General features: G+C 44.3%; 1 protein-coding gene and 1 long non-coding RNA gene across 2 annotated transcripts in view; one reads left to right on the forward strand and one right to left on the reverse strand.

The window, feature by feature from the left end:
* GNS (glucosamine (N-acetyl)-6-sulfatase) overlaps positions 1-18,423 on the reverse strand; it is a 48,118-nt gene extending 29,695 nt beyond the window's left edge. The window contains exons 1-7 of the mRNA XM_002711312.5: positions 18,226-18,423; positions 12,073-12,132; positions 8,889-9,095; positions 6,771-6,836; positions 6,271-6,369; positions 2,288-2,455; positions 644-726 (exon numbers count right to left, since the gene is read on the reverse strand). Coding sequence (XP_002711358.2) covers positions 644-726; positions 2,288-2,455; positions 6,271-6,369; positions 6,771-6,836; positions 8,889-9,095; positions 12,073-12,132; positions 18,226-18,423 — 881 coding nt within the window. The remainder of the gene's footprint in view (positions 1-643; positions 727-2,287; positions 2,456-6,270; positions 6,370-6,770; positions 6,837-8,888; positions 9,096-12,072; positions 12,133-18,225) is intronic.
* A 48-nt stretch (positions 18,424-18,471) lies between these two features.
* Positions 18,472-19,863, forward strand: LOC138844381 (uncharacterized). Its single transcript, XR_011380141.1, has 2 exons — positions 18,472-18,572; positions 19,616-19,863. It is a non-coding gene; the product is annotated as an uncharacterized lncRNA (long non-coding RNA).
* Positions 19,864-21,055: the final 1,192 nt, after the last annotated feature.

Raw genomic sequence — 21,055 nt, forward strand, 5'->3', positions numbered from 1 at the left:
GCAGGCATTTGGGGAGTGAAACAGTGGATCAGAGCACACAGTCTCTCTGGGTCAGCTAACTATGACACTTGGAGAAAAATCTTGCCTGTTGCCTGTTTTTATATAACAGCTCATTCATTGACAGATCACCTATGCTGCTTTTATGCTACATCAGAGATGGATAACTAAGACACAGACCACCACATAGCCTGCAAGCCTGTAACATATCCTGTGTAGTCCTTTACAGAAAGTTTGCATACTCCTGCTGTCAACTAAGTATTCCCTAAGTAATGGATTTTTAAGGAATTTCTTGCAAATATTTCACTCTAGTCTAAGCCTTGGGTCTTTTGTCCAATACTTGAGCTGATCTCTCAATAAGTGATCTTTACTTTATGCACAGGAAAAAAATTTCTACCGAGTGGTTCAAGTTTACAGTATTCTTTTAAGAAGTTCCAAGAATGGATGCTTTAATTGGGATCCAAAAGCCCCTTTATACATCTGAACATAAAGGAACCTATCTGCTTCTGGGGCAACAGACACTCCAACAAATCATCCCTCCCACTGGCTTCTCAAAGCTAACAACATGTGCAGTCCCCAGCTCATGAGTTGATTCAGTGGGTCCTCAAAACACTCCGAGTCAGACAGCAGCAGCAGCAGCTCTTACCTTCTCCTAAATGCATTATCTAAAAACTGTATTGAAGAATTAGTCATTGGAGTCTTGGCTTGTCTAATTAACCAGTGCTTGTTCTAAAATTTAGAAGAAAAAAAATGTTAACACCAAGTCACTGTAGTCAAAATGAAACTACTGGATTACTAGGATTGAAATAAAAGTATTTATACTGTGGCAAAAAGGAACTAACCATAACCTGCAGCTGCAGACCTCCTCTCCCTTCCCCCATGTTTCCGAAAAGGAAAATTTTCTATCACCTGCCCCTCAGCTTCCCAGAAGTCCTTGGCTCCTCTCTTAGCAGCTTCAGTAAGAAATTCAGTGAATGTTATCAGGCAATCTCTGGCTAAAATGATATTAAATTTCTAACTCTGACCCTATATGTGGGTTTACTACAACAACTAATAGGTAAATAAACTTCACTCGCCTCTGAGTTTGGCCTAGTTAGCCATCATTCCATCACCTTCATTTTCCTACCCAAGATATGGATCACCGAAAAATCCTTGAGAAAAATCCCATCACAGCAATGTCCTAAAACTTCAAGTTCAAATCTAGAGGGTCTTTCCCATTTAAATGAAAGATGCATGCTCTCCACCCCCAACACACACCCCCCATCAAAACCATTCCCATACACCTTTAATGCTATTTATAAAACCCTAAGCCTCCATCTATTAAAGTAGTTTTTAATAACTTTAGTAAGTTTTAGAAACACCGTAGAACATATCTTTCTGTTGGAAATTCTCATTAGGCCGTGAATAACTTCAAGTCCCGGCCCAAAGTTTTCAAACATATTTGGTCATGACTCTTTAAAACCCAGTTCACTAAGCTTTAAAATCACATTTAACAAGCACAAGTCGATAATGTGCTAGTTGGTTTGCTAGGTGTTTCTATGTACTCTAATCCATACAATAGCTGCAGAGAGAGATGGATTTCCTGCTTTAGACAGAAAAACAGAAGTTAAGCATCTTGGTCATGGTCACTTCACTTAGCTAGAAACTGGTAGGCTGGGTCTGGCTTTAAGATTCAATCCTTGTACAACCTTAGAAGCAGTTATGATTTTTTATTCAATGGGTTCCAAGCAGTGGAGGCCTTCTACCTTTCAACCAGGGAACTGTCCAAGCCTGATGCCGAGGGAAGTGTAACCGAAACACGAGGCAAATATTTGAGTTGTGTGTCCTTTAGCCATGTCCCTTCCTCTGGCTCATTTTTCCACTCAACTTCCCCTTCCAACCACATGGCACTGAGTCAACCCCTCACCCCCCCACCCCTTTCTCCTATGCCTCTGGCTAGTGATGGCCACCAAGAGGCGGCTGTTGCCAGCTCAGCTCAGTACCCAGGGAGTGTTTCAGCCACTGCCAGCAGGGAGGAAAGCCAGCACAGAGGTTATCAGGAAAACCTGAGGGACACTAGTACTTGGGAAAGACGACACAGCTTTACTATTCCCTGTGGACTGTCCAGCTGCTCCCTGGAGGTGTGGCAGAACAGCACTTGTGAGGCAAGTTTACACTATTATACTTGGGACAGGTGCAATTACCTCTGAAAGATCACGAAGGAGAACCTATTATGTGGCTTAAAGGCTTCCTGACAAACACATTACAAAATTAATGAGTATGGCTTAATTTAAGGGTTAGGGGATGCTACCGTTCCATGGATGTTGAAGTTCTTGTTTCTTGGGGCAAAGACATTCTGGAAAGTCTTCTGGTACTGAGGTGCAGCTGTCCACGGTGAATGGGGTGCTGGAGTGGAGATCATCATGAAGAATGGCTCAGAGTTGGACTTATAGTCCAGGAAGTCCAAGGAGACATTGGCCTACCACAAAGAAAGAAATGTCATCCCTTACCCTACCCAGCGACTGAATACTTAGTAGATAAATGTCCTCTGGTGAGCAGAGGTACAAGGTTGTACAAGGTTGACTTTAACCATGGTAGCACAGGGTCTTAAGTCATACACAGATGCAAGCATGCTGCTGAAACAAATATATTTGATTATCTTAGGCAATACTTACAAATTTTGAAATGCATACCATTATAAGAAAGTGAAGGCCGGCACTGTGGCTCAGTAGGCTAATCCTCTGCCTTGCGGCGCCAGCACACTGGGTTCTAGTCCTGGTCGGGGCACAGGATTCTTTCCCGGTTGCCCCTCTTCCAGGCCAGCTCTCTGCTGTGGCCAGGGAGTGCAGTGGAGGATGGCCCAAGTGCTTGGGCCCTGCACCCCATGGGAGACCAGGAAAAGCACCTGGCTCCTGCCTTCGGATAGGCTGGCCGCAGCGCGCCAGCCACGGCGGCCATTGGAGGGTGAACCAACGGCAAAAGGAAGACCTTTCTGTCTCTCTCAACGTCCACTCTGCCTGTCCCTCCCACCGCCCCCCAAAAAAAGTGATAAAGGCCTTCATGATTTTACATGATCTAGAAACTGTTAATGCTTCCCTGCAGGAAAGAATGAGTCATCTGGCTATTTTACTATTAATGTACATTAATGCAGTTTAGAGTACGCACAGTCATGTACCACAGAACTTTTTGATCCCTGATGTACCACATATACGACAGTGGTCCTGAAAGATGGTAATGGAGCCGAACAATCCCTGCTGCCTAGTGACATCATAGTGTTGTAGCACAAAGTATTACATGTTTGTGCTGATGCTGGCAGAAACAAACCTATTTTGCTGCCAGTTGTATAAAAGTATAGCACATGCAATTATGTATAATACATAATATCTGGTAATAAGCTACTAGGTTGCTGCTTTATGTAGTTTATCATACTATACTTTATGTCATTTATTTTAGAAGTCTGTATTTTTTCATCTACTTGAAAGGCGAAGTGGCAGAGAGAATGGGTTGGGGGGGGGGGAGTTGTGGCGGGGGAGATATATTTCATCTGCTGGTTCACTCCCCAAATGCCCACCTAATAGCCAGGAGCCCAGAACTCCATCCTGGTCCACCACATGGGTGGCAGAGTCACAAGTACCTGAGCCATCATCTGCTGCCTCCTAGGCTCATTAGCAAGAAGCGGAATTGGAAGAAGAGCTGGGGCTCAGACCTGATGTGGGCATTCCAAGCAATGGCTTAATCCACTGTGCCACAACGCCCATCTCTTATTATTTTAGAAAGTTCTCTCTCTCGTGTGTGTATGTATATGCACACACACAATACAGAAAAAACAGCTGTGTGACACTAGCAGTAGCCTCCTATATCCTGTATTTACCGAGTCCTAGAGGCCACTCCAGTGACTGACCTACAGCATCCAGACTTATGAAAGTACACCATGATGTTTACACAACAACAAAATCACATAATGACGGTTCTCAGAACATATTTCCATTGTTATGTGATGCATGACTGCAAATTTGATGGCTTGAAGAATGTAAAGAGAGTGTCAATGTAATTCAGAACAGAGGAAAAATGTGGATGTGGATTACATTACCTTAACCTTACAAAAACAGAGCAGATGACATGAATTATGCCAGTTCATGCAGCTAAGCTAAAGGAATACTAAATCCAAATTCATTACAATGAGGCATTAATTTATATGGACTCACCTTTTTATTTGCTCAAGAGCTATAAAATGAGCACCCCACATGCATGCTGTTTTTCATTGTTTTAGTTCATTTAGATCTGCACTTATTCCCAACATTCACTCACAAGATGTTGACTTTTCACCTCAAGATTTTATTTTGCTTATTTGAAGGCAGAGTTACAGATGGACATATGCAGAGACAGAGATCTTCCAACCACTGGTTCACTCCCAAAATGGCTGAGGCTAGGCCAGGCCTGCGACTCTGTTCAGGTTGCCCATGTCAGTAGTAGGGGGCCATCTTTAGCTCTTTCCCAGGTGCATTAACAGGGATTAGAGGAGCCAGGACTCAAATTAGTGTTCCTATGGAATGCCTGCATCACAGGTGGCTTAACTTGCTGCACCACAATGCAGGCCCCTGACTGTCTCCTATCAGTCACCTACCTTATTCCAGTCCTGACAGCTTTCTTGTGGTTTCTCAAGTCAGGCCTCATGGCCCTCAGGCTACCTGTGGCATTCTTTCCCCTGATCTTTACAGCTCATCTCTTTTGGATTTCTGCTTAAATGTTATCTCAGTAACCAGCAAATGTTTTCTTGTTTCTCTAAATGACTGTCACTAATGAGGCATCAAATTAGTGTGTGCATATACATACCTAAAAATCTCCTGCCACCATAAAGTACCTTCCACAGAATCAGACTTTGCTTATTTCCTTCTGAACACCTGCTACACCAACTGATGAACCACCTGGTGAGTTACTGCTCTACAGAAGGCTGCCATCAGAATGTCTCAGGTGTTCGATGCAGTGGTTCAGCTGCCACTTGGCATGCTTGTGTCCCACTGGAATGCCTGGGCTTGAGTCCCAGCTCTGCTTCTAATCCCAGCTTCCCACCAATGTGCACCCTGGGAGGCAGTGGATAATGGCTCGACTTCTTGGGTCCTTCCCCTTCATGTGGGAGACCAGAATTGAATTCCAAGCTCCAGGCTTTGGCCTGGCCCAACCCTGGCTCTTGCAGGCATTTGGGGAGTGAACCAACAGACAGAAGATTTCTATCTCTGCCTTTCAAACAATAAATAAATATACATATTGTCGCTCCCCCTCTTCGTGGAGGAACGACACTAAACCCTGCCTAGGCTTCATATCCGAGTCACGGCACCATTATGTCGCTCCCCGTCTTCGTGGAGGAACGACACAGGACCCTGCGCTGTTCTTTCGTCTGCTCGGCCCTCCCCGGGTTTGCTGCTGGTTCTTCCCGGGTTGGCTACCGTCCCTTCCACCTCCGTGGAAGGGCGGTTCCCCCTGCCACTTTCCCCACTTCTGCGGGGGAGCGGCACACCGCCAGCCGGCTCTCTCGGGGGCTGCACAGGTGTTCCTTCAGATAGATGTTCCTGGTGCATGTTGTCTCTCTCCTCCTTTATAGTCCTCTTCCACCAATCCCAACTCTGCTACCCACATGCCGAGTACGCTGCTCTCCTCCAATCAGGAGCAGGTCCTGCTGTTTATTGGTTGAACTGGAGGCAGCTGTGTAGAAGCTGTTTCCTCCTCTCCCAGCGCCATATTGTGGGAGAGCAGATGCATAGAATAAGTCTTAATTCCAGTAACTTAGTCTAGTCCGAGTTGCTCCCAGTTGCTCCCCACACATATAAAAGAAATGCCTCAGGATAGTAAAGTACCAAATTCATCTGATTCCAATAATTTAATATATAAAATACACAGTACCCAAAGAACTCCCATATCTCTATGTCCCTAGTTTCCTAAGGCCTATGAAGCTGTCATCTTACAGCTTATGAATAAAACTGACATCAAGAACAGGCACTCTTATAAAGTCAAACCCCTACAGTAATCTCTTCAGTCTTAAAAGATTAACCTTTAGAAAAGGGATTTGTTGCTGGAATTTCAAGAGCAGCAGATCTGAGCCTGGCTTATATAGGAAAAAAAAAAAAAACAAACCCTCAGTTTTTAATCAGCTGGAGATTTTTGTTGGCAGTTAGAACAAGTTATTATGCATTTATGTTACCCAATGCAAACAAATAAGACAAAGTTTTCTACGAAGAGTCTTCTACTAAATATGAGCCAAAGCTGCAAAGACGGAGCTACAGAGCTTCAGGAACTCACCAACACATCTGTCAGATAGTCCACGCTGTAGTTTTCACCATGCTTCCGCGCCTTCCCATTAATGGACAGGGTGTAATTGTAGTATTTAGAATTCTTTTCCTATTATAACAAGGAAAATAAACCTTGTTACAAAGTCAGCACACACAAAGAATGAATCCACACTAGCTAAACTATACCTTTTTAAGTCTTGGCACTATTTAAACAGTACTCATTCAAGACTGGACTTTTTGACTAGCATTTTATTAAGTACTAGGATAATTTCAATAAAACATCTTAGTTTAAAAGCCACTAAGTGAAGCAAATAGAAAAACAAGCCACACTGCTAAAACTTGTGTAACAGGAGACAAACCAGGGAGGAGGGACTCACAGGTCAATAGACTCTCCTTTAAGGAGATAAAATAGCTAACCATAAAGTATACTAAATTATGTCAGTATCAAACTCAATGAGAGTGAACATACTGTGTTTGCTCCTCAGGGTGGTAACTGTCACTATCACTCACCAGAGCATACCAGTAACTCCAGCCCAGAGGAACGTGTTCCAGTCCGCCTGCATCTGGGGCTCCATACTGAAAAGCAAGACAAGGAGGACTTTAGAAGTTTTCAGACTTGACCAGACCAGGAATAGGAAACTTAGAATCTTTTCAAACTGCCTGATACACAGTTAGGTGCTCAATTACCCCAAACACAGAAACGAATAGAAACAAAGCAAAAAAAAAAAAAAAAAAAAAAAGTTAAAGTACGCTATAATCCTAGAAACTTCTACAACAGGAATTGGCGAAGTCAGGCTAGTGGGCTAATCTGTCCTGACAACTGTCCTGCGAGCAAGATTTTTTTTAAAAGTCATTTAAAAACACAAAAGCCAAGAATATTTTATGAAATGCAAGTTACATGAAATTCAAATTTCAGTGATAAAGTTTTATTGGAATACAGCCACGTACATTCATTTAGACATTACCCATGGCTTCTTTCACATAACAATGGCAGAGTTAAACAGTAGCAGAACACTTACTATCCTTCCTGCTACTGAAGAAAGCCCACTTGTGGGCTGCAAGTGCAGCTGCTGACGGTACAGACTGAATACTCCATCCAACCTTGTGGCTAACCACAGCCAGACCAGTCAGAATATGAGCCATCAGCCTATTACTTCAGTTGTCTTGATGAACTCTACTACTGGAGTTTATTTGATAGGTGAAGACACTACAGAATAATCTAGCTACAAAGTTTAAAACTGCCCATTTAAGGCAAACTAATCCCTGAGAACTAAGTATTTGTACTCTGAGGATTTCTCCTACTTTCCTACACAACTAAGACAACTTTCAATATGCAAAGTAGTATAAGTTCTCTGTATGGTCCACAGCCCTCATGCAGGAACTAAGTCTTCACACTTCCTAGATCTCATGACTCTTCTCAAAGTGACTCAACTTCCTTCAAATCCAAAAGATTGCAGACTCTCCCAGTTATGGGAGAGATGGGGGAATCAATGGAAAAAATAAGCTCTCATACAACAACAAATAGCTTGTAAAAAACAGACACCTTCTTTTTGTTGGGCATTCCCAGTTTTACAATAAAAGTTAATCTCAAACACTCCCAAACACACTATTTTCTTTAAATCTGGACTTGGACTAAAACTTTAGGTTAACATGGGGGTACTTGGAGACATGAAATCTGGCCTTGACGGTTCATAATGAGGAACCCCTCTGCTACGATTTGAACGTGATTTGGCTCCTAATTCACGCAGGACCCAAAGCCATAAATTAACAGTACTCAGAAGGCAGAAACTTAATCCAGTTACACTGTTCAGGAGGTGGGCCTACTGGGAGGTCCTTAGGTCACTGGGAACACACCCTCAGGAAGTAGTTCGTCCATGCCAGCTGTGAAAGTGAAACTGGGCTCAGCCACTCTGCTCTGTGGCTAGCCATCCTTCTGCAAATACTCCACCACTGGCACCTACCATCTTCATCAGAGGCCAAACCAACAGCGCCTGCCTGATCTTGCACTGTGCACCTCCAGAACCAGGAACCAAAATGGACCTCTTTCCTTTGAAGTACCTTGCCTCAGGTACCTCGCTGCAGTGAAGAAAAGCCCCCACCTCCAGGCCAGTGAGGCCAGCACACTGGCCATATGCCTTCATGGCCCAAGTGTGCTAGGCTCTGGGAGCTTTGCCTTCTCACCATCTCTCCATAATTTGTTCCCAATTTTCAGGCAGAAAACAAGTTAGCATTAAGTTGTTGTAACTTAGAAGCAAGTCTAAGAAAGCTAACATTCTAAAAAGGAAAAAAAAAAAGTCTCACTCTGATCCTAATAAAGGGGAAATGGAAACAAAGAGACCAGGACAGCCACACGACAAGCAAGATTCCTGAGGGAACAAAGGAGGACTCATCTGATAGAAAGCAGTTTCAGGATAATTTTGAGGTAAATGCATAAATGTTCCTGGGACTACTGAAAAGGAAGAATAATTACTGTGCACAGATCATGTAAATATTTTCATGTAAATAAGTTCTTGTTTGTTGGAGAAAACAACATATACAAAAAACTAAGATGATCTGAATAGATACCAATGGAACAAAAATGAATGTTTAAAAAGCTGCTATATGGGGAAAAAAGACCATTTAACATACCTCATTTAAATATTTTCCTGCAAAAAAGGTTTGATAACCACACATGGATCTGAGAATTGCTGGAAACGTATTTGGTTCTTGGATCTTCTGCCAGGCTTTACTACTGCAGTTTCCCTCCAAAGTGTTGTTAACAACGTGATGATTGTGCGGGTACTTTCCTGTCAGGATGCTGGCTCTGCTGGGGCAGCAGAGAGCACTTGGCACATACTACAAAGGGAAAGCAAAAAGGACACTGTTACATACGGCAGATGGGTTTCTTATTTCTAAACAGAACAGAGAAAGCTAGCTGCTTAACACTCTAACCTCTGTATTTTTAGTTTCACAATGGAATCAAGATTTTCTTTACATATGACCTCCTGATCAGTTGTGCTTCTATGAATGGTTCATTCCTGTGCTTTGGTCATTTATTCCTCTTTAGCTGCCGGCCCATTCTAACAAAAGATTCAAGGAAGGATACGGCCACATTACAAATGCTTTCTGTTTTTATTTTTGCCTCTTCATGTTATTAGATGTTTGACTTCTGTCATTTTGACACTAGTAATTCTTTCCCTTTTTGTTTTTGATTTTATGGCCAGTACTACACTGTTTACTGGTAAGGAAATTTTTTCCTTTAAAAATATTGCCTTGGCCGGCGCCGCAGCTGAATAGGCTAATCCTCCGCCTGCGGCGCCGGCACACCAGGTTCCAGTCCCGGTCGGGGCTCCGGATTTCTGTCCCGGTTGCTCCTCTTCCAGGCCAGCTCTCTGCTGTGGCCCGGGAGTGCAGTGGAGGATGGCCCAAGTACTTGGGCCCTGCACCCGCATGGGAGACCAGGAAAAGCACCTGGCTCCTGCCTTCGGATCAGCGCGATGCGCCACTGGAGGGTGAACCAACGGCAAAAGGAAGACCTTTCTCTCTCTCTCTCTCTCTCACTGTCCACTCTGCCTGTCAAAAAAAAAAAAAAAAAAAAAAAAAAGAGTAGTGTGGGGCCGGTGCTGTAGCACAGTAGGTTAATCCTCTGCCGTGGTGCCAGCATCCTATATGGGCACCGGTTCTAGTCCTGGCTGCTCCTCTCCCAATACAGCTCTCTGCTATGGCTTGGGAAAGCAGTAGAAGATGGCCCAAGTGCTCGGGCCCCTGAACCTGCATGGGAAACCTGGCAGAAGCTCCTGGCTCCAGATCGGCTCAGCTCTGGCACTGTGGCATCTGTGGGGTGAACCAGCGAATGGAGGATCTCTTTCTCCTTCTCCCTTTGTCTGGCTGTAACTCTACCTCTCAAATTCTTTAAAAAAAATTACCTCTCCCCATATGTTTATTATTCCAGATAACTTTTAAAATCATAGCTGAGTCTAAAAACAATCTCCTTGGGATTCTAATAACTATTTTATAATATTGTCTTCCCACAAAAAAATGATGTGCATATCTGTGTATCAGTGTTTTTATCAAAGTTTTGTAACTATTTCAGTCTTAAACATTTCTGGTCACTATTAGTTTGTGTTTATTAGTTTCTACTTATATTGTATTTTTATTTTTAAAGATTTATTTGTTTGAAAGGCAAAGTTACAGAGAGGCAGAGGGAGAGGGCTTCCATCTGCTGGTTCACTGTCCAACTGGCCGCAATGGCCAGAGATGCACTGATCTGAAGCCAAGAGCCAGGAGCTTCTTCCGGGTCTCCCATGTGGGTGAGGAGGCCCAAGGTCTTTGGCCATCTTCTGCTTTCCCCAGGCCATAGCAGAGAGCTGGATTGGAAATGGAGCAGCTGGGACTTGAATCTGCGCCCATCTGGGATGCTTGGCACTGCAGGCGGTGTCTTTACCCGCTATACCACAGCCCTGGCCCCTGTATTAATTTCCACCTTTTATGAATAAAATTTCAATTCTTCCTTTCTATATCTCTAACTGGTTATACACAAGAAATTAATTTTTATCTTAATTTTTACTTCACTGAATTCTACTTATTTAAAAAGTTTTGACAATTCTGTTTTTGAGATAAAAAAAATCCAAAAAGTGGAATTAACAGTTTTCTTTTTCTAATTATTTTACCTATTATTTCCATAATGCTTATAGTAATGACTAGATGTAACATTAAAGGAAAAATTAGGTCTTGTCTCAACGCTAACAATAATATCCTGAGTCTTTCATTCTAAGTATAATGTGAGCTGTTTGTTTGAAATACTCATCATTTGAAACAATGTACTCTTTTAACAGTTTAATAAATTACCAGAAAGGATGTTAAAATTTAAGGACTTAAGCATCCATTGAGATAAATATTTAACTTTCCTTCTTTCAATTACTGATATCATGGTAGGCATTATAATAACTAACACTGTGTAGTACAAGTCACACACTGATGAAAGGGCTTTTAGGACTTCCATTTACAAATGGGAAAACCAGGGCCAGAGAGGTTGAATAACTAGCCCAAAGTCACAGAGCTAGAAAAGAGCCAGAAGAGAGTATTCAGAAGTAGGCAGTGGGCCCTGCACCCCATGGGAGACCAGGAGAAGCACCTGGCTCCTGCCTTCGAATCAGCACGGTGCGCCAGCCACATTGCACCGGCCGTGGCGGCCACTGGAGGGTGAACCAATGGCAAAAGGAAGACCTTTCTCTGTCTCTCTCACTGTCCACTCTGCCTGTCAAAAAAAAAAAAAAAAAAGTAGGCAGTGTGATTACAGGGTCTGTGCCCTTAAGTATAATGTCATGCTACTGTTAAGTGGGTTTCTTGACATTAATCTTCCGTTCCTAGGCTACCATGTACCTGGTTCTTCAACCCAAATTATTAATATTTTAGCTGTCTGCACCCATGCTTTTACATATTATGTGTTATATATGTGTGACAGTATATATATGTGTGTGTGTATATATATATGGTATTATCTTTGTAAGATTTGGCTATCATGGCTAATTGAGCTTTCATCATAGAATTTATATAGCACAAATATTATTTGATTCTTCTAACCCATTTTCAAACCTCAAACAGTGAGATGTTAAATAAAACTCTAATTCTGATATGTAGAAGACTGGCTTAGGAAAAACCTGCAATTAATCTTAAGAATATTTCAACTAAAAGATTTTATTTTTCCTTCTGATCAGGCATGTAACTAGGGAAAAAACACAAAGATTACATCAGACAACTGAGAAAGGAGTGTTTTTTTCTTAAAACACAAACAATTCAAGTCTAACAAAATTAAATTAGTTTCAAAACTCACAGCACTGGAGAAAGTCATCCCCATCTCTCCAATGAGAGCCTTGGTTTTCTTCAGTGGTGTCTAGAAAATAAGTAATTGTTAAACAGTTATTTCTACTGATAAATAAACCACACAGATCACAATTCACTTTTTGATACATCTTGCAACAATCTTTTCTTCCTAAACACATGGCTCTGTCAACAGCCAAATCAGTCCTCAGAGAGTAGAGATGAACCAAACAGGTTTGGTTATAGTCAGCTGCCTCAGGTGCAAAGGTGCCTGGGTCAGAATCCATCAGCAAGGTAAAGTTCACAGCTGATAGCATTATTCCAGCCAGGAGACTTCAGTGTTAAAGAAATTCTGGTGCCTTTTTCTTACTGGCCACCAGCTCACTTATGTGGTAGAGAGGGCAGATCTACGTCCACGGATTCATCTTTAGAAGTAGGGTGTGGGAAATTGTAAGAAAGGCGTCTTCTGCCCTTTCTAAGAGCAGACAGACAACACTTGGATTCAGAAAGCTGGACAGGATCCTAAAGCTCAGAGGCTGACTCAAATCTCGCACAGTGGGGAGCCCAGACACGTTTCAGCTATGGGTACACTGCCCCTGCACTAGACCAGTCACCACCCCGGGGACTGGACTTAAACCAGCAGTAGGAAGGTAGACACAGAACTCTGTCAGGCAGAACGCCAGTCGGAAATTATTTTGTTTACAGCCTTTTCATTCGTTCATTAAAAATCTAAGACCTGACAAGTACAGCAAACAATTAGATCCTAGAGAAGAAAAATATGAAAATAAAAGGACCACTTATGTGAATATATTTCAGAGCCAAATCACCACTCCAAAGAAGCCCATTTTAGTTGTACTACATTCAGTCCATGATGATTCTGAAATAATGTCAACATCTAAGATCATATTGAATGTTTTTAAAAAACTATTTTATTTTAAAGGCAAATATGGAGCAGAGGGGGCTGGAAGGGCGAGGAACATACACGTGCAAGCTCTTCCACCTGCTGATTCACTCCCCTTGTGCCAGGAACAGCCAGAGCCGAGCCAGGAGTCCAGAACCAAACCTGGGTCTCCCAGAGTGGCAGGGACCCAGCTGCTTGAGCCACCACCTTCTGCCTCCCCAGGTATGCAATTAGCAGGAAGCTGGACTGGAAGCAGAGGAGCCAGGGCCTGTTTGGGATGCAGGTAACCCAAGTGGCACCTTAACTGCTGCAGCAAAAGCCCCAGAATGCAGTTTTTTTGTTTGTTTGTTTGTTTGTTTGACAGGCAGAGTGGACAGTGAGAGAGAGAGAGAGAGAGAAAGGTCTTCCTTTGCCGTTGGTTCACCCTCCAATGGCTGCCGCAGACAGCGCACTGTGGCCGGCGCACCGCGCTGATCCGATGGCAGGAGCCAGGTACTTATCCTGGTCTCCCTTGGGGTGTAGGGCCCAAGTACTTGGGCCATCCTCCACTGCACTCCCTGGCCACAGCAGAGAGCTGGCCTGGAAGAGGGGCAACCAGGACAGAATCCGGCGCCCCGACTGGGACTAGAACCCAGTGTGCCAGCGCTGCAAGGCGGAGGATTAGCCTAGTGAGCCGCAGCGCCGGCCCAGAATGCAGTTTTAAGTATATTTCCTTGTGTAATAAATCATTAAAGATAATTCAAATGTATAACTAGGCTAACAAGGGCCTGATTTTCAATAGTGTCTAAATGACTTTTCTCCACTGCTCTATACAGAGAGACAGAAGACCTAAGGAACCCATAAGCTCAACAGGATGAAAATTCTAACTTATTCAAGCAGAGCTTTGATAATTTCCTGGACAGATCTTCAACAGGGTCCCAGGAGGTGCTGGAGACTGCTAACTTTCAGGAGCAACATCGCCAGCTCTCCAAGACACCACTGGGTACTGACCTCAGGGAAAGAATACTGGGCTGAATGAAAAACACAGACTGGACAGAGAGGGAGGGAAAACCAGAATGTGACATCCAAGTGAGGAAAAGAAACATGTAAGCTTACTGTATGGGCCTTAATCATCAAACTGATAAATACGCAACCGAACTGTAGAATATCTGACTTATAGTAAGGCTATCCTATGTGATGACACATCTATTAAATACTTAACATGTGCCAGGCACTGATCTAGGCAACAGCAGACAGAAAGACAGAAGGCTCCTTCTTGAGCCTTCTACCCTCAGCTTCAACAGGTAAACAAGCGATCGATCATTTCCAGCAGTGACAAGTGCCGTGAAGGGAATAAACCAGGCTGGTGTGACTGCAGCTGACAGAAGAAAGCTGGGGAACTACTTCAGCTGGGTGATCAGAAAAGCCTCTTTTAGGAAGGAATTCTCGTGAAAGCCTCACGAGGAGCTAGTCAAAGATCAGGAAAGGGGGCTTCTGGGCTGAAGGAACAGAAGCCCAAAGGCTGCCAGAGGAAGCAGGCAGAGAAGGGCGGGCAGCACAGCAAGTGAAGGGGGGAGTGGGGAATGACAAGATCAGAGAGGCAGGGGCCAGATGATGATGCAAGGCTGCACAGGAATCTTGATTTTAGTCTGATAAAGAAACATTAATAACTATGATCTTGAAGCTGGTGCTGTGGCATAGTGGATAAAACCGCTGCTTGCAGTGCCGGCATCCCATATGGGTGCCAGTTCAAGTCCTGGCTGCTCCACTTCCCATCCAGCTCTCTGCTGTGGCCTAGGAAAGCAATAGAAGATGGCCCAAGTCCTTGGGTCCCTGCACCCGTGTGGGAAGACCCAGAGGAAGCTCCTGGCTTTAGATCGGTGCAGCTCCAGCTATTACAGCCAACTGGAGAGTGAACCAGTGGATGGAAGACCTCTCTCTCTCTGCCTCTCTGTCTCTGTAACTCTTTCAAATAAATAAATAAATCTTAAAAAAATAACTGATCCTTATATTGTTAGTACTAGTACCATCATCTGTAGTAAACAATCATAATGTGTGCTTAATTAACAAACTCCCACACAAGAAAAACCATATTGTACTGAAAACATGTATGTGTGTTCATCCAATCTGAATTTAAGACAGATCCTTAAGATCCAAGCAAAGACAGAGATTGGTGGGGTTAAGGTCATACAACAGTCTTTAAGCAGCAGCCAGGGGCTAGCCTTGAGGCATAGCGGGTTGAACCACTGCTTGCAATGTCAGCATCCCATGTCTGAGTCCTGGCTGCTCCACTTCTGACCCAGCCCCCTGCTAATATGTCTAGAAGGGCAGCAGAGGTTGGCTCAGGTAGGAGATACAGGTTCCTGGCTTCAGACTGGCCCTGGCTGCTGCAGCCATTTCAGGAGTGAATCAGAGGATAGATGCTTGCTCACTCTGTTGCTGTTGCTCTGCCTTTCAAATAAAAAAAAAAAAAAAAAAAAAAAAAAGCAGCAGCCAGTGTTATACTCTCATAAGAGCCAAAGTTGTACTTGACTCATTCCAAACAAAATTCTTTCCTCCAAAACCCTAAGGCGTCACTCAGTTTCCGGGGCCCATGGTCAGCTGCTCTGAAATAGTTTTAATCATCTTGATCATGCCGTCGCTCTCTTTTTAACAACAGGAACTACTTGGCTATAAGCAGAGCAAAGACAGGATGTATTTATTCTTCCCCCACATTTCATCATAGCTCCTTCCCTCACTTCCTTGAGGTTACTTTTTTCTAGAGGGAATGATTTTAAAAAGACCAACATGTGAAGTGCCCATCACGTCGTAACGGTGCTTAATAGAAACAGGTAAGTAGAGGTCTCTGGGCAAGGCAGTAAAAATGAAGTCATCTCAGATAATACCCCAACAAAGAGTGGGACATGCTGAAGATGAAGCTGTTACACAGAAGACTATTTCTAAGACTGAAAAATTCTACGTTAAGCCAAAATAACCCATTTGCTACAAATCCTTTGACTTGAGTTAGTGTGGAGGAGTTGACTACTGCTTATTTTGCCCATTAGGCAGCAATCTGTAATCTTCTTAGGGTCAGAGAATTCCCCTTCACCACAAAAATAAAGATACTACACACAATAAATTATATACAAGGTCTTCAAAAATTCATGAGAAATGCACATCATGAAAAAAACACGAATTTTAAAATTTTTGCACCAAAATAAAGTCATCTCTTAAATTCACATTTCCCCATTAACCTCTTGCTGTACCCTCAAATGTAAATTAAGTGGCTGACTCCACCGACATCAGTATCATCATAGCAGTCTAGAGCAGGAGAAAAGCCTGGTGCTCTGGGATCATACAACACCCAGGCTTTGCCCCTTGTTAGTTACGTGAACCTTGGCCAAGTCACTTCACCACCTTTCATACAGCAGGGGACACTCCTGCAGTGATTGAAGCACGAGTGAAAAACACCTGATACTCTCCCTGGCGCCATGTAAATTCTCAAATGCTGTTACTGTCTCAGCTCTTCCCCTTAGGACATGCTTGACAACCAGTGGTAGAATATTCTGGAAAAGGCTACAAGATGTGGTAGAAGTCTCCAGAGTGCCAGGAGCATTAATTTTGATTTGTTCCTTCTACTAAATGTTAGGTCCTCTCTCCAGTGTAACACTTAAAAAGGAATCTGCTACTGGTTTAAAGAAGCAAATAAGATTACCGTACTTACAGACCTTAAATATAAAGACGGGTGTGCTAAGAAACTGAATTCTGAACACCAGATACTTAAGTAATAAGTCTTGTTTTAACAGATTTATCAAAGCTTGACCTTAGTTAAATGCGTTAGTCCGTAATAGAGACGGTATGTTTTTGGACAAAACATTCTTTAGGGATACTTTAAAAAAATAAAGGAGTTTTGTGAACAGGAGGATAAGTGTAGCAGTTGGAAAGGTGGTGAAACCAAGGTAAAATCCAGGAGGGAAATTAAACCAAAGCGCTCTGATATCGACATGATTGTGTATGCACTAAAAGGCAAGGAGGAATACGTGGAAGTGTGGAGTGAAAATGCAAGTATTTAAACATCGGCTAGAAAAGCCGCTCAGACTTTTGAGCACAACCCGAGTAAGAAATATACTGTACTTCACAACACAGAAGAGGGTACTTAAAATAGTTCACAGGAAGTGGAATTAAAGGAAGCTTATTTTGGTTCCACAAATTTTGAATCCATGCCTATGAGCATATACATTTAGATATGCTTACTATTACCACATGTAGCACACACCAACAACTTCCATTCTACCCGATTCCAAAGGGAAGCAAAAATGTTGGTAGCTACCCACTACCTTGATTTCACAACCCACCAGGTTGGTTGGGACCGAAGTCTGCAGGACATTGAGCCACGGTGTTGCCACACTGGCCAGGCATCTCCAGCCTGGAGTGTTTTCAGTTTCAGCATTTAGCTGAAAGCAAAAACAGAACCAAAAAACAGCAAGCAATAAGGTTTTTCTTCTTCTTTTTTTTTTTTTTGAAGAGAGGAATGTTGGACCCCAGAATTGAAGGACTAGCCAGGGTTTTGTCCCGACTGTACCTTGAGGCAAGAGCTGACAAATATATCTTCAGCAAGCCCCTTTCATGAATAGGGTTTGGGGGTAAATGTTCCGGAAGGTCATAAATTCCAGAACTTCTAAGAAACAGAGGCAAAATGAACCGTGCGGAAGAATGAAGTCCGACAACACCCATTAGGTAGAACATGAAATACTGACAGTATAAACTGCATCAGCCAGGTGTCCAATTAGATTGATTGAATTCCCTTGATTCCTGCGAGACAAAACACTCTCTCAATAGTTCCGCCGCTTATCTACCGCGTTGTTTCATGTCATCACGTATTTATAGGTTAATAGGCACAGACTCTGAACACGGGCACAAATGCAGAAGTGGCCTAGGTCCTTCGGAAAGGTGGCTGGACCTGTCCTCGGATCCTAACCCCAAACGAAAACAATCGAGGTTTGCGTGCTCTCGGCCCGCACCTGCTCCTCTTGGGTTTAACCCCTCCTCAGCTGGCGCCCACACGTTTGCGTTGAGATATGAACGCCAACTCCGCAGCAGTACGGTCCAGACCAGAAGCATGGTGTGGAACCAGAGTCCTGCGGCCCATCTAACCTGCGTGAAGGGCCTGGAGTGGCAAAACCAAACCTACCCAGGGTCAAGGCAGCCAGTCCGGGGCGAGGGAGGGCGGGGCCGCGGGGAAAGAGAGCGAGAAGCCGGGGAGGCAGCCGGGGAGATGGAGGGGCGGGGCAGGAACGGAAGAGTTACCATGCCGCCGAGCACTTCGTCCTGGTCGTCGGTGAGCAGCAGCACCACGTTGGGCCTCCGCGAGCCCGCCGTCATCCCGGAGACCCCCAGGCAGCCGCCCAGCAGTAGGAGCAGCAGCAGCAGCGCGCGGCCGCAGGAGGGCAGGTGGCGGCGGCTGTCCCACCGGGGCCCACCTGGAGCCAGAGGCAGGAGCCGCATGGCGGACAAGGCTCCAGGAAAACCCCGGGTTGGGGTGGAGGGACGCGCAGAACACCGAAGTGCGACCGGCAGACGAGTCGCTGAGCGAACAGGCTGTGGCGTGAAGGCCAGGGACTGGGGTCAGGCGTTTTCTCCCCAGGCGCGATCACGTGAGTGGAGGATGGGGGCGGAGCACGCCGCGTGGTCACGTGGCTGGCGGCAGTGGGCGGGGCGGCAGGAGGGGGCGGGCAGGAGGGAAGCGCGGGGCAGCGGCTGGGAAGGGGCGATGAAGCCAGGCGAGCCCCGGAGCCTGCGTGCCTCGAGCTGAGGCCTCGTAAGCGTCCCAGTAGGACCTGTTTGTGAGCGCTTAGTGGAGCGATTAAAATGGAGGAAAGAGAAGCTGGAACGCGGTGGGGGTGACGGGAGGCTGCGGACGCTGGCCGAGGAAGAGGACCTGCGTGCACTTGGAGGATCCAGGATGAGCGAGCGGGTGGGAAAGGCGGGGCTCTACCGCGTGTAACCCCCGAGTCAGGGAGCGCTTACTCAGGGCTCTTGTGCCGAGCCGTTTATCATTTTCTCCACAGTTTGTGAGGTGGGTGTTAACATTCTCCTTGGGCTCAGCTGTTAAATGTGGCGCTGGATTTCAAAGCAGCTCCCTTAACTCCAAAGCCTGGTTATGTCTTTTCAAACCAACCTGGTAGCGTTACGCTAGTATTCCTTGTTGAGTTTTTGAAAACCCTCTTGCGAGGCGATACAGACATCGAACAAAAGGAAGAACTCTGAAACCTGGGCACCCAACCGCATTTGTAAGCAATCTTTAAGGGAAGTTAGTAGTCCTTGAAGCTAGCGATTACATATAACTTCTGTGGTCACCCTGCTGAAATCTATAAAAACAAATGTTCCCCGGCAAAGGCGAACTATCAGGTCACACCAGGGGACCTCAAAAATTCTTGGAAAATGGAATTAAAGGGGATTCTTTTGGTACAAAAGTGTATTTTTTTAAAATAGTTCTTTTATAATACTCGTTTTCCATGAACTGTTTGAAAACTCAATACAACAGAGCTAACTCCTTTCTGATAAGAAAAGTGTATTTTCTCTAAACTGGACTGTCAGAAGTCTTTTAGGGGCCAGCGCTGTGGCACAGTGGGCGCCTGAAGTGCCAGCATCCCATGTGGACGCCAGTTCTAGTACGGCTGCTTCTCTTCTGATCCAGCTCTCTGCTATGGCCTGGGAAAGCAGTAGAAGATGGCCCAAGTCCTTGGGCCCCTGCACCCACGTGGGAGACCTGGAAGAAGCTCCTGGCTCCTGCCTTCTGATCGGTGCAGCTCTGGCTGTTGTGGCCATCTGGGGAGTGAACCAGCAGATGGAAGACCTCTCTCTGTGTAACTCTGTGTACCTCTCTGTAACTCTTTCAAATAAAATAAATCTTTAAAAAAAAAAAAGCTTTTAAAACTAGTGAAAGCATTATAAGGTGTGATATTTGTGGAAACACTTTGAAACCCTACAACTAGAAGGCTTATAATGTAAAACGAAGTGTTGCTTTGGTCGTGTTACATTTTTCTTTTTCAAAAAGTCTACAGATGGCAAAAAAAAAAAAAAAATCCTTTTTCAAAATGGAATTCTACCGCAAGAAAGAATTATGCTTGAAGAACAAGTTCCATCTTCAGTGATATCCAAAGTGTGGTTCAAGGCTTAGATTGTAGGTGCCAACTTTGTTCCAGACACTGGGCGAGTGCTTTGAGGACATTCTCTCTCCCATGAATTTTTAGTCCGCTGTCATAGAGATGGGCTCTCTAATAGTCACTGAAGTGTATGAAACAACAAGTAGACGTGGAAAGGAAAAGTAAAGGGTGCAACTAGCATTTAGGGAGTAAAGGGCTGACCTAGCCTAAGGTGCCCTGAAGGTGTGAACTTTGAGTGAAAGTCTGAGTAGGAGATAATCTGTCAGAGCACTAGGGTGGTAGAATGCCTCCAGGGCACAGAGTGTAGCATATGCAGAGGTTTTGAGGTGTTGCATTAAAAAACAACAAAACCAAGAGAAGTTTGTGTGGATGGAGCAGAGAGGGAAGGAGGGACCTAGATCTGTGTTAAGGGTTTTGGTTTTTATATTGAGGCTAATTGGAAACAACTTGGAAGAGTAGAGGGCCAACCTTGTGGCATAGTGGGTAAATCCACTGCCTGTGATGCCGACATCTCCTATGGGTATCCCGGCTGCTCCACTTCTGATTCAGCTGCTTGCTGGTGGCCTAGGAAGGCAGCATAGGATGGTCCAAGTGCTTGGGCCCTGCCACCAATATGGGAGACCCAGATGAAGCTCCGGGCTCCTGGTTTTGTTCTGGCTACCCTGACCTTTGTAGCCATTTGGGGGAGTGAACCAGCTGATGGAAGATTGTCTCCGCCTCCCTCTCTCTTTTTTTCTTTTCCTTTTTTTTTTTTTTTAAGTTTTATTTATTTATTTGAAAGGCAGAAACAGAGTCCCAGAGAGAGAGCGTGAGAGGTCAGTCCTCCGTGGACAAATAAAATTATATAATATAATTACATGTATTTAAGGTGTGTTATTAAATAATCTTCAATTATTGCTTTTCTTGTGATTGGAAGGCTTTTTAGATATTCTCAATGTCAGGATAGTTTCTCTTGCTTTTCTCATCTTTAT

This window comes from Oryctolagus cuniculus, chromosome 11, assembly GCF_964237555.1.
Source record: "Oryctolagus cuniculus chromosome 11, mOryCun1.1, whole genome shotgun sequence".
In the NCBI taxonomy this organism is placed as follows: Eukaryota; Metazoa; Chordata; class Mammalia; order Lagomorpha; family Leporidae; genus Oryctolagus; species Oryctolagus cuniculus.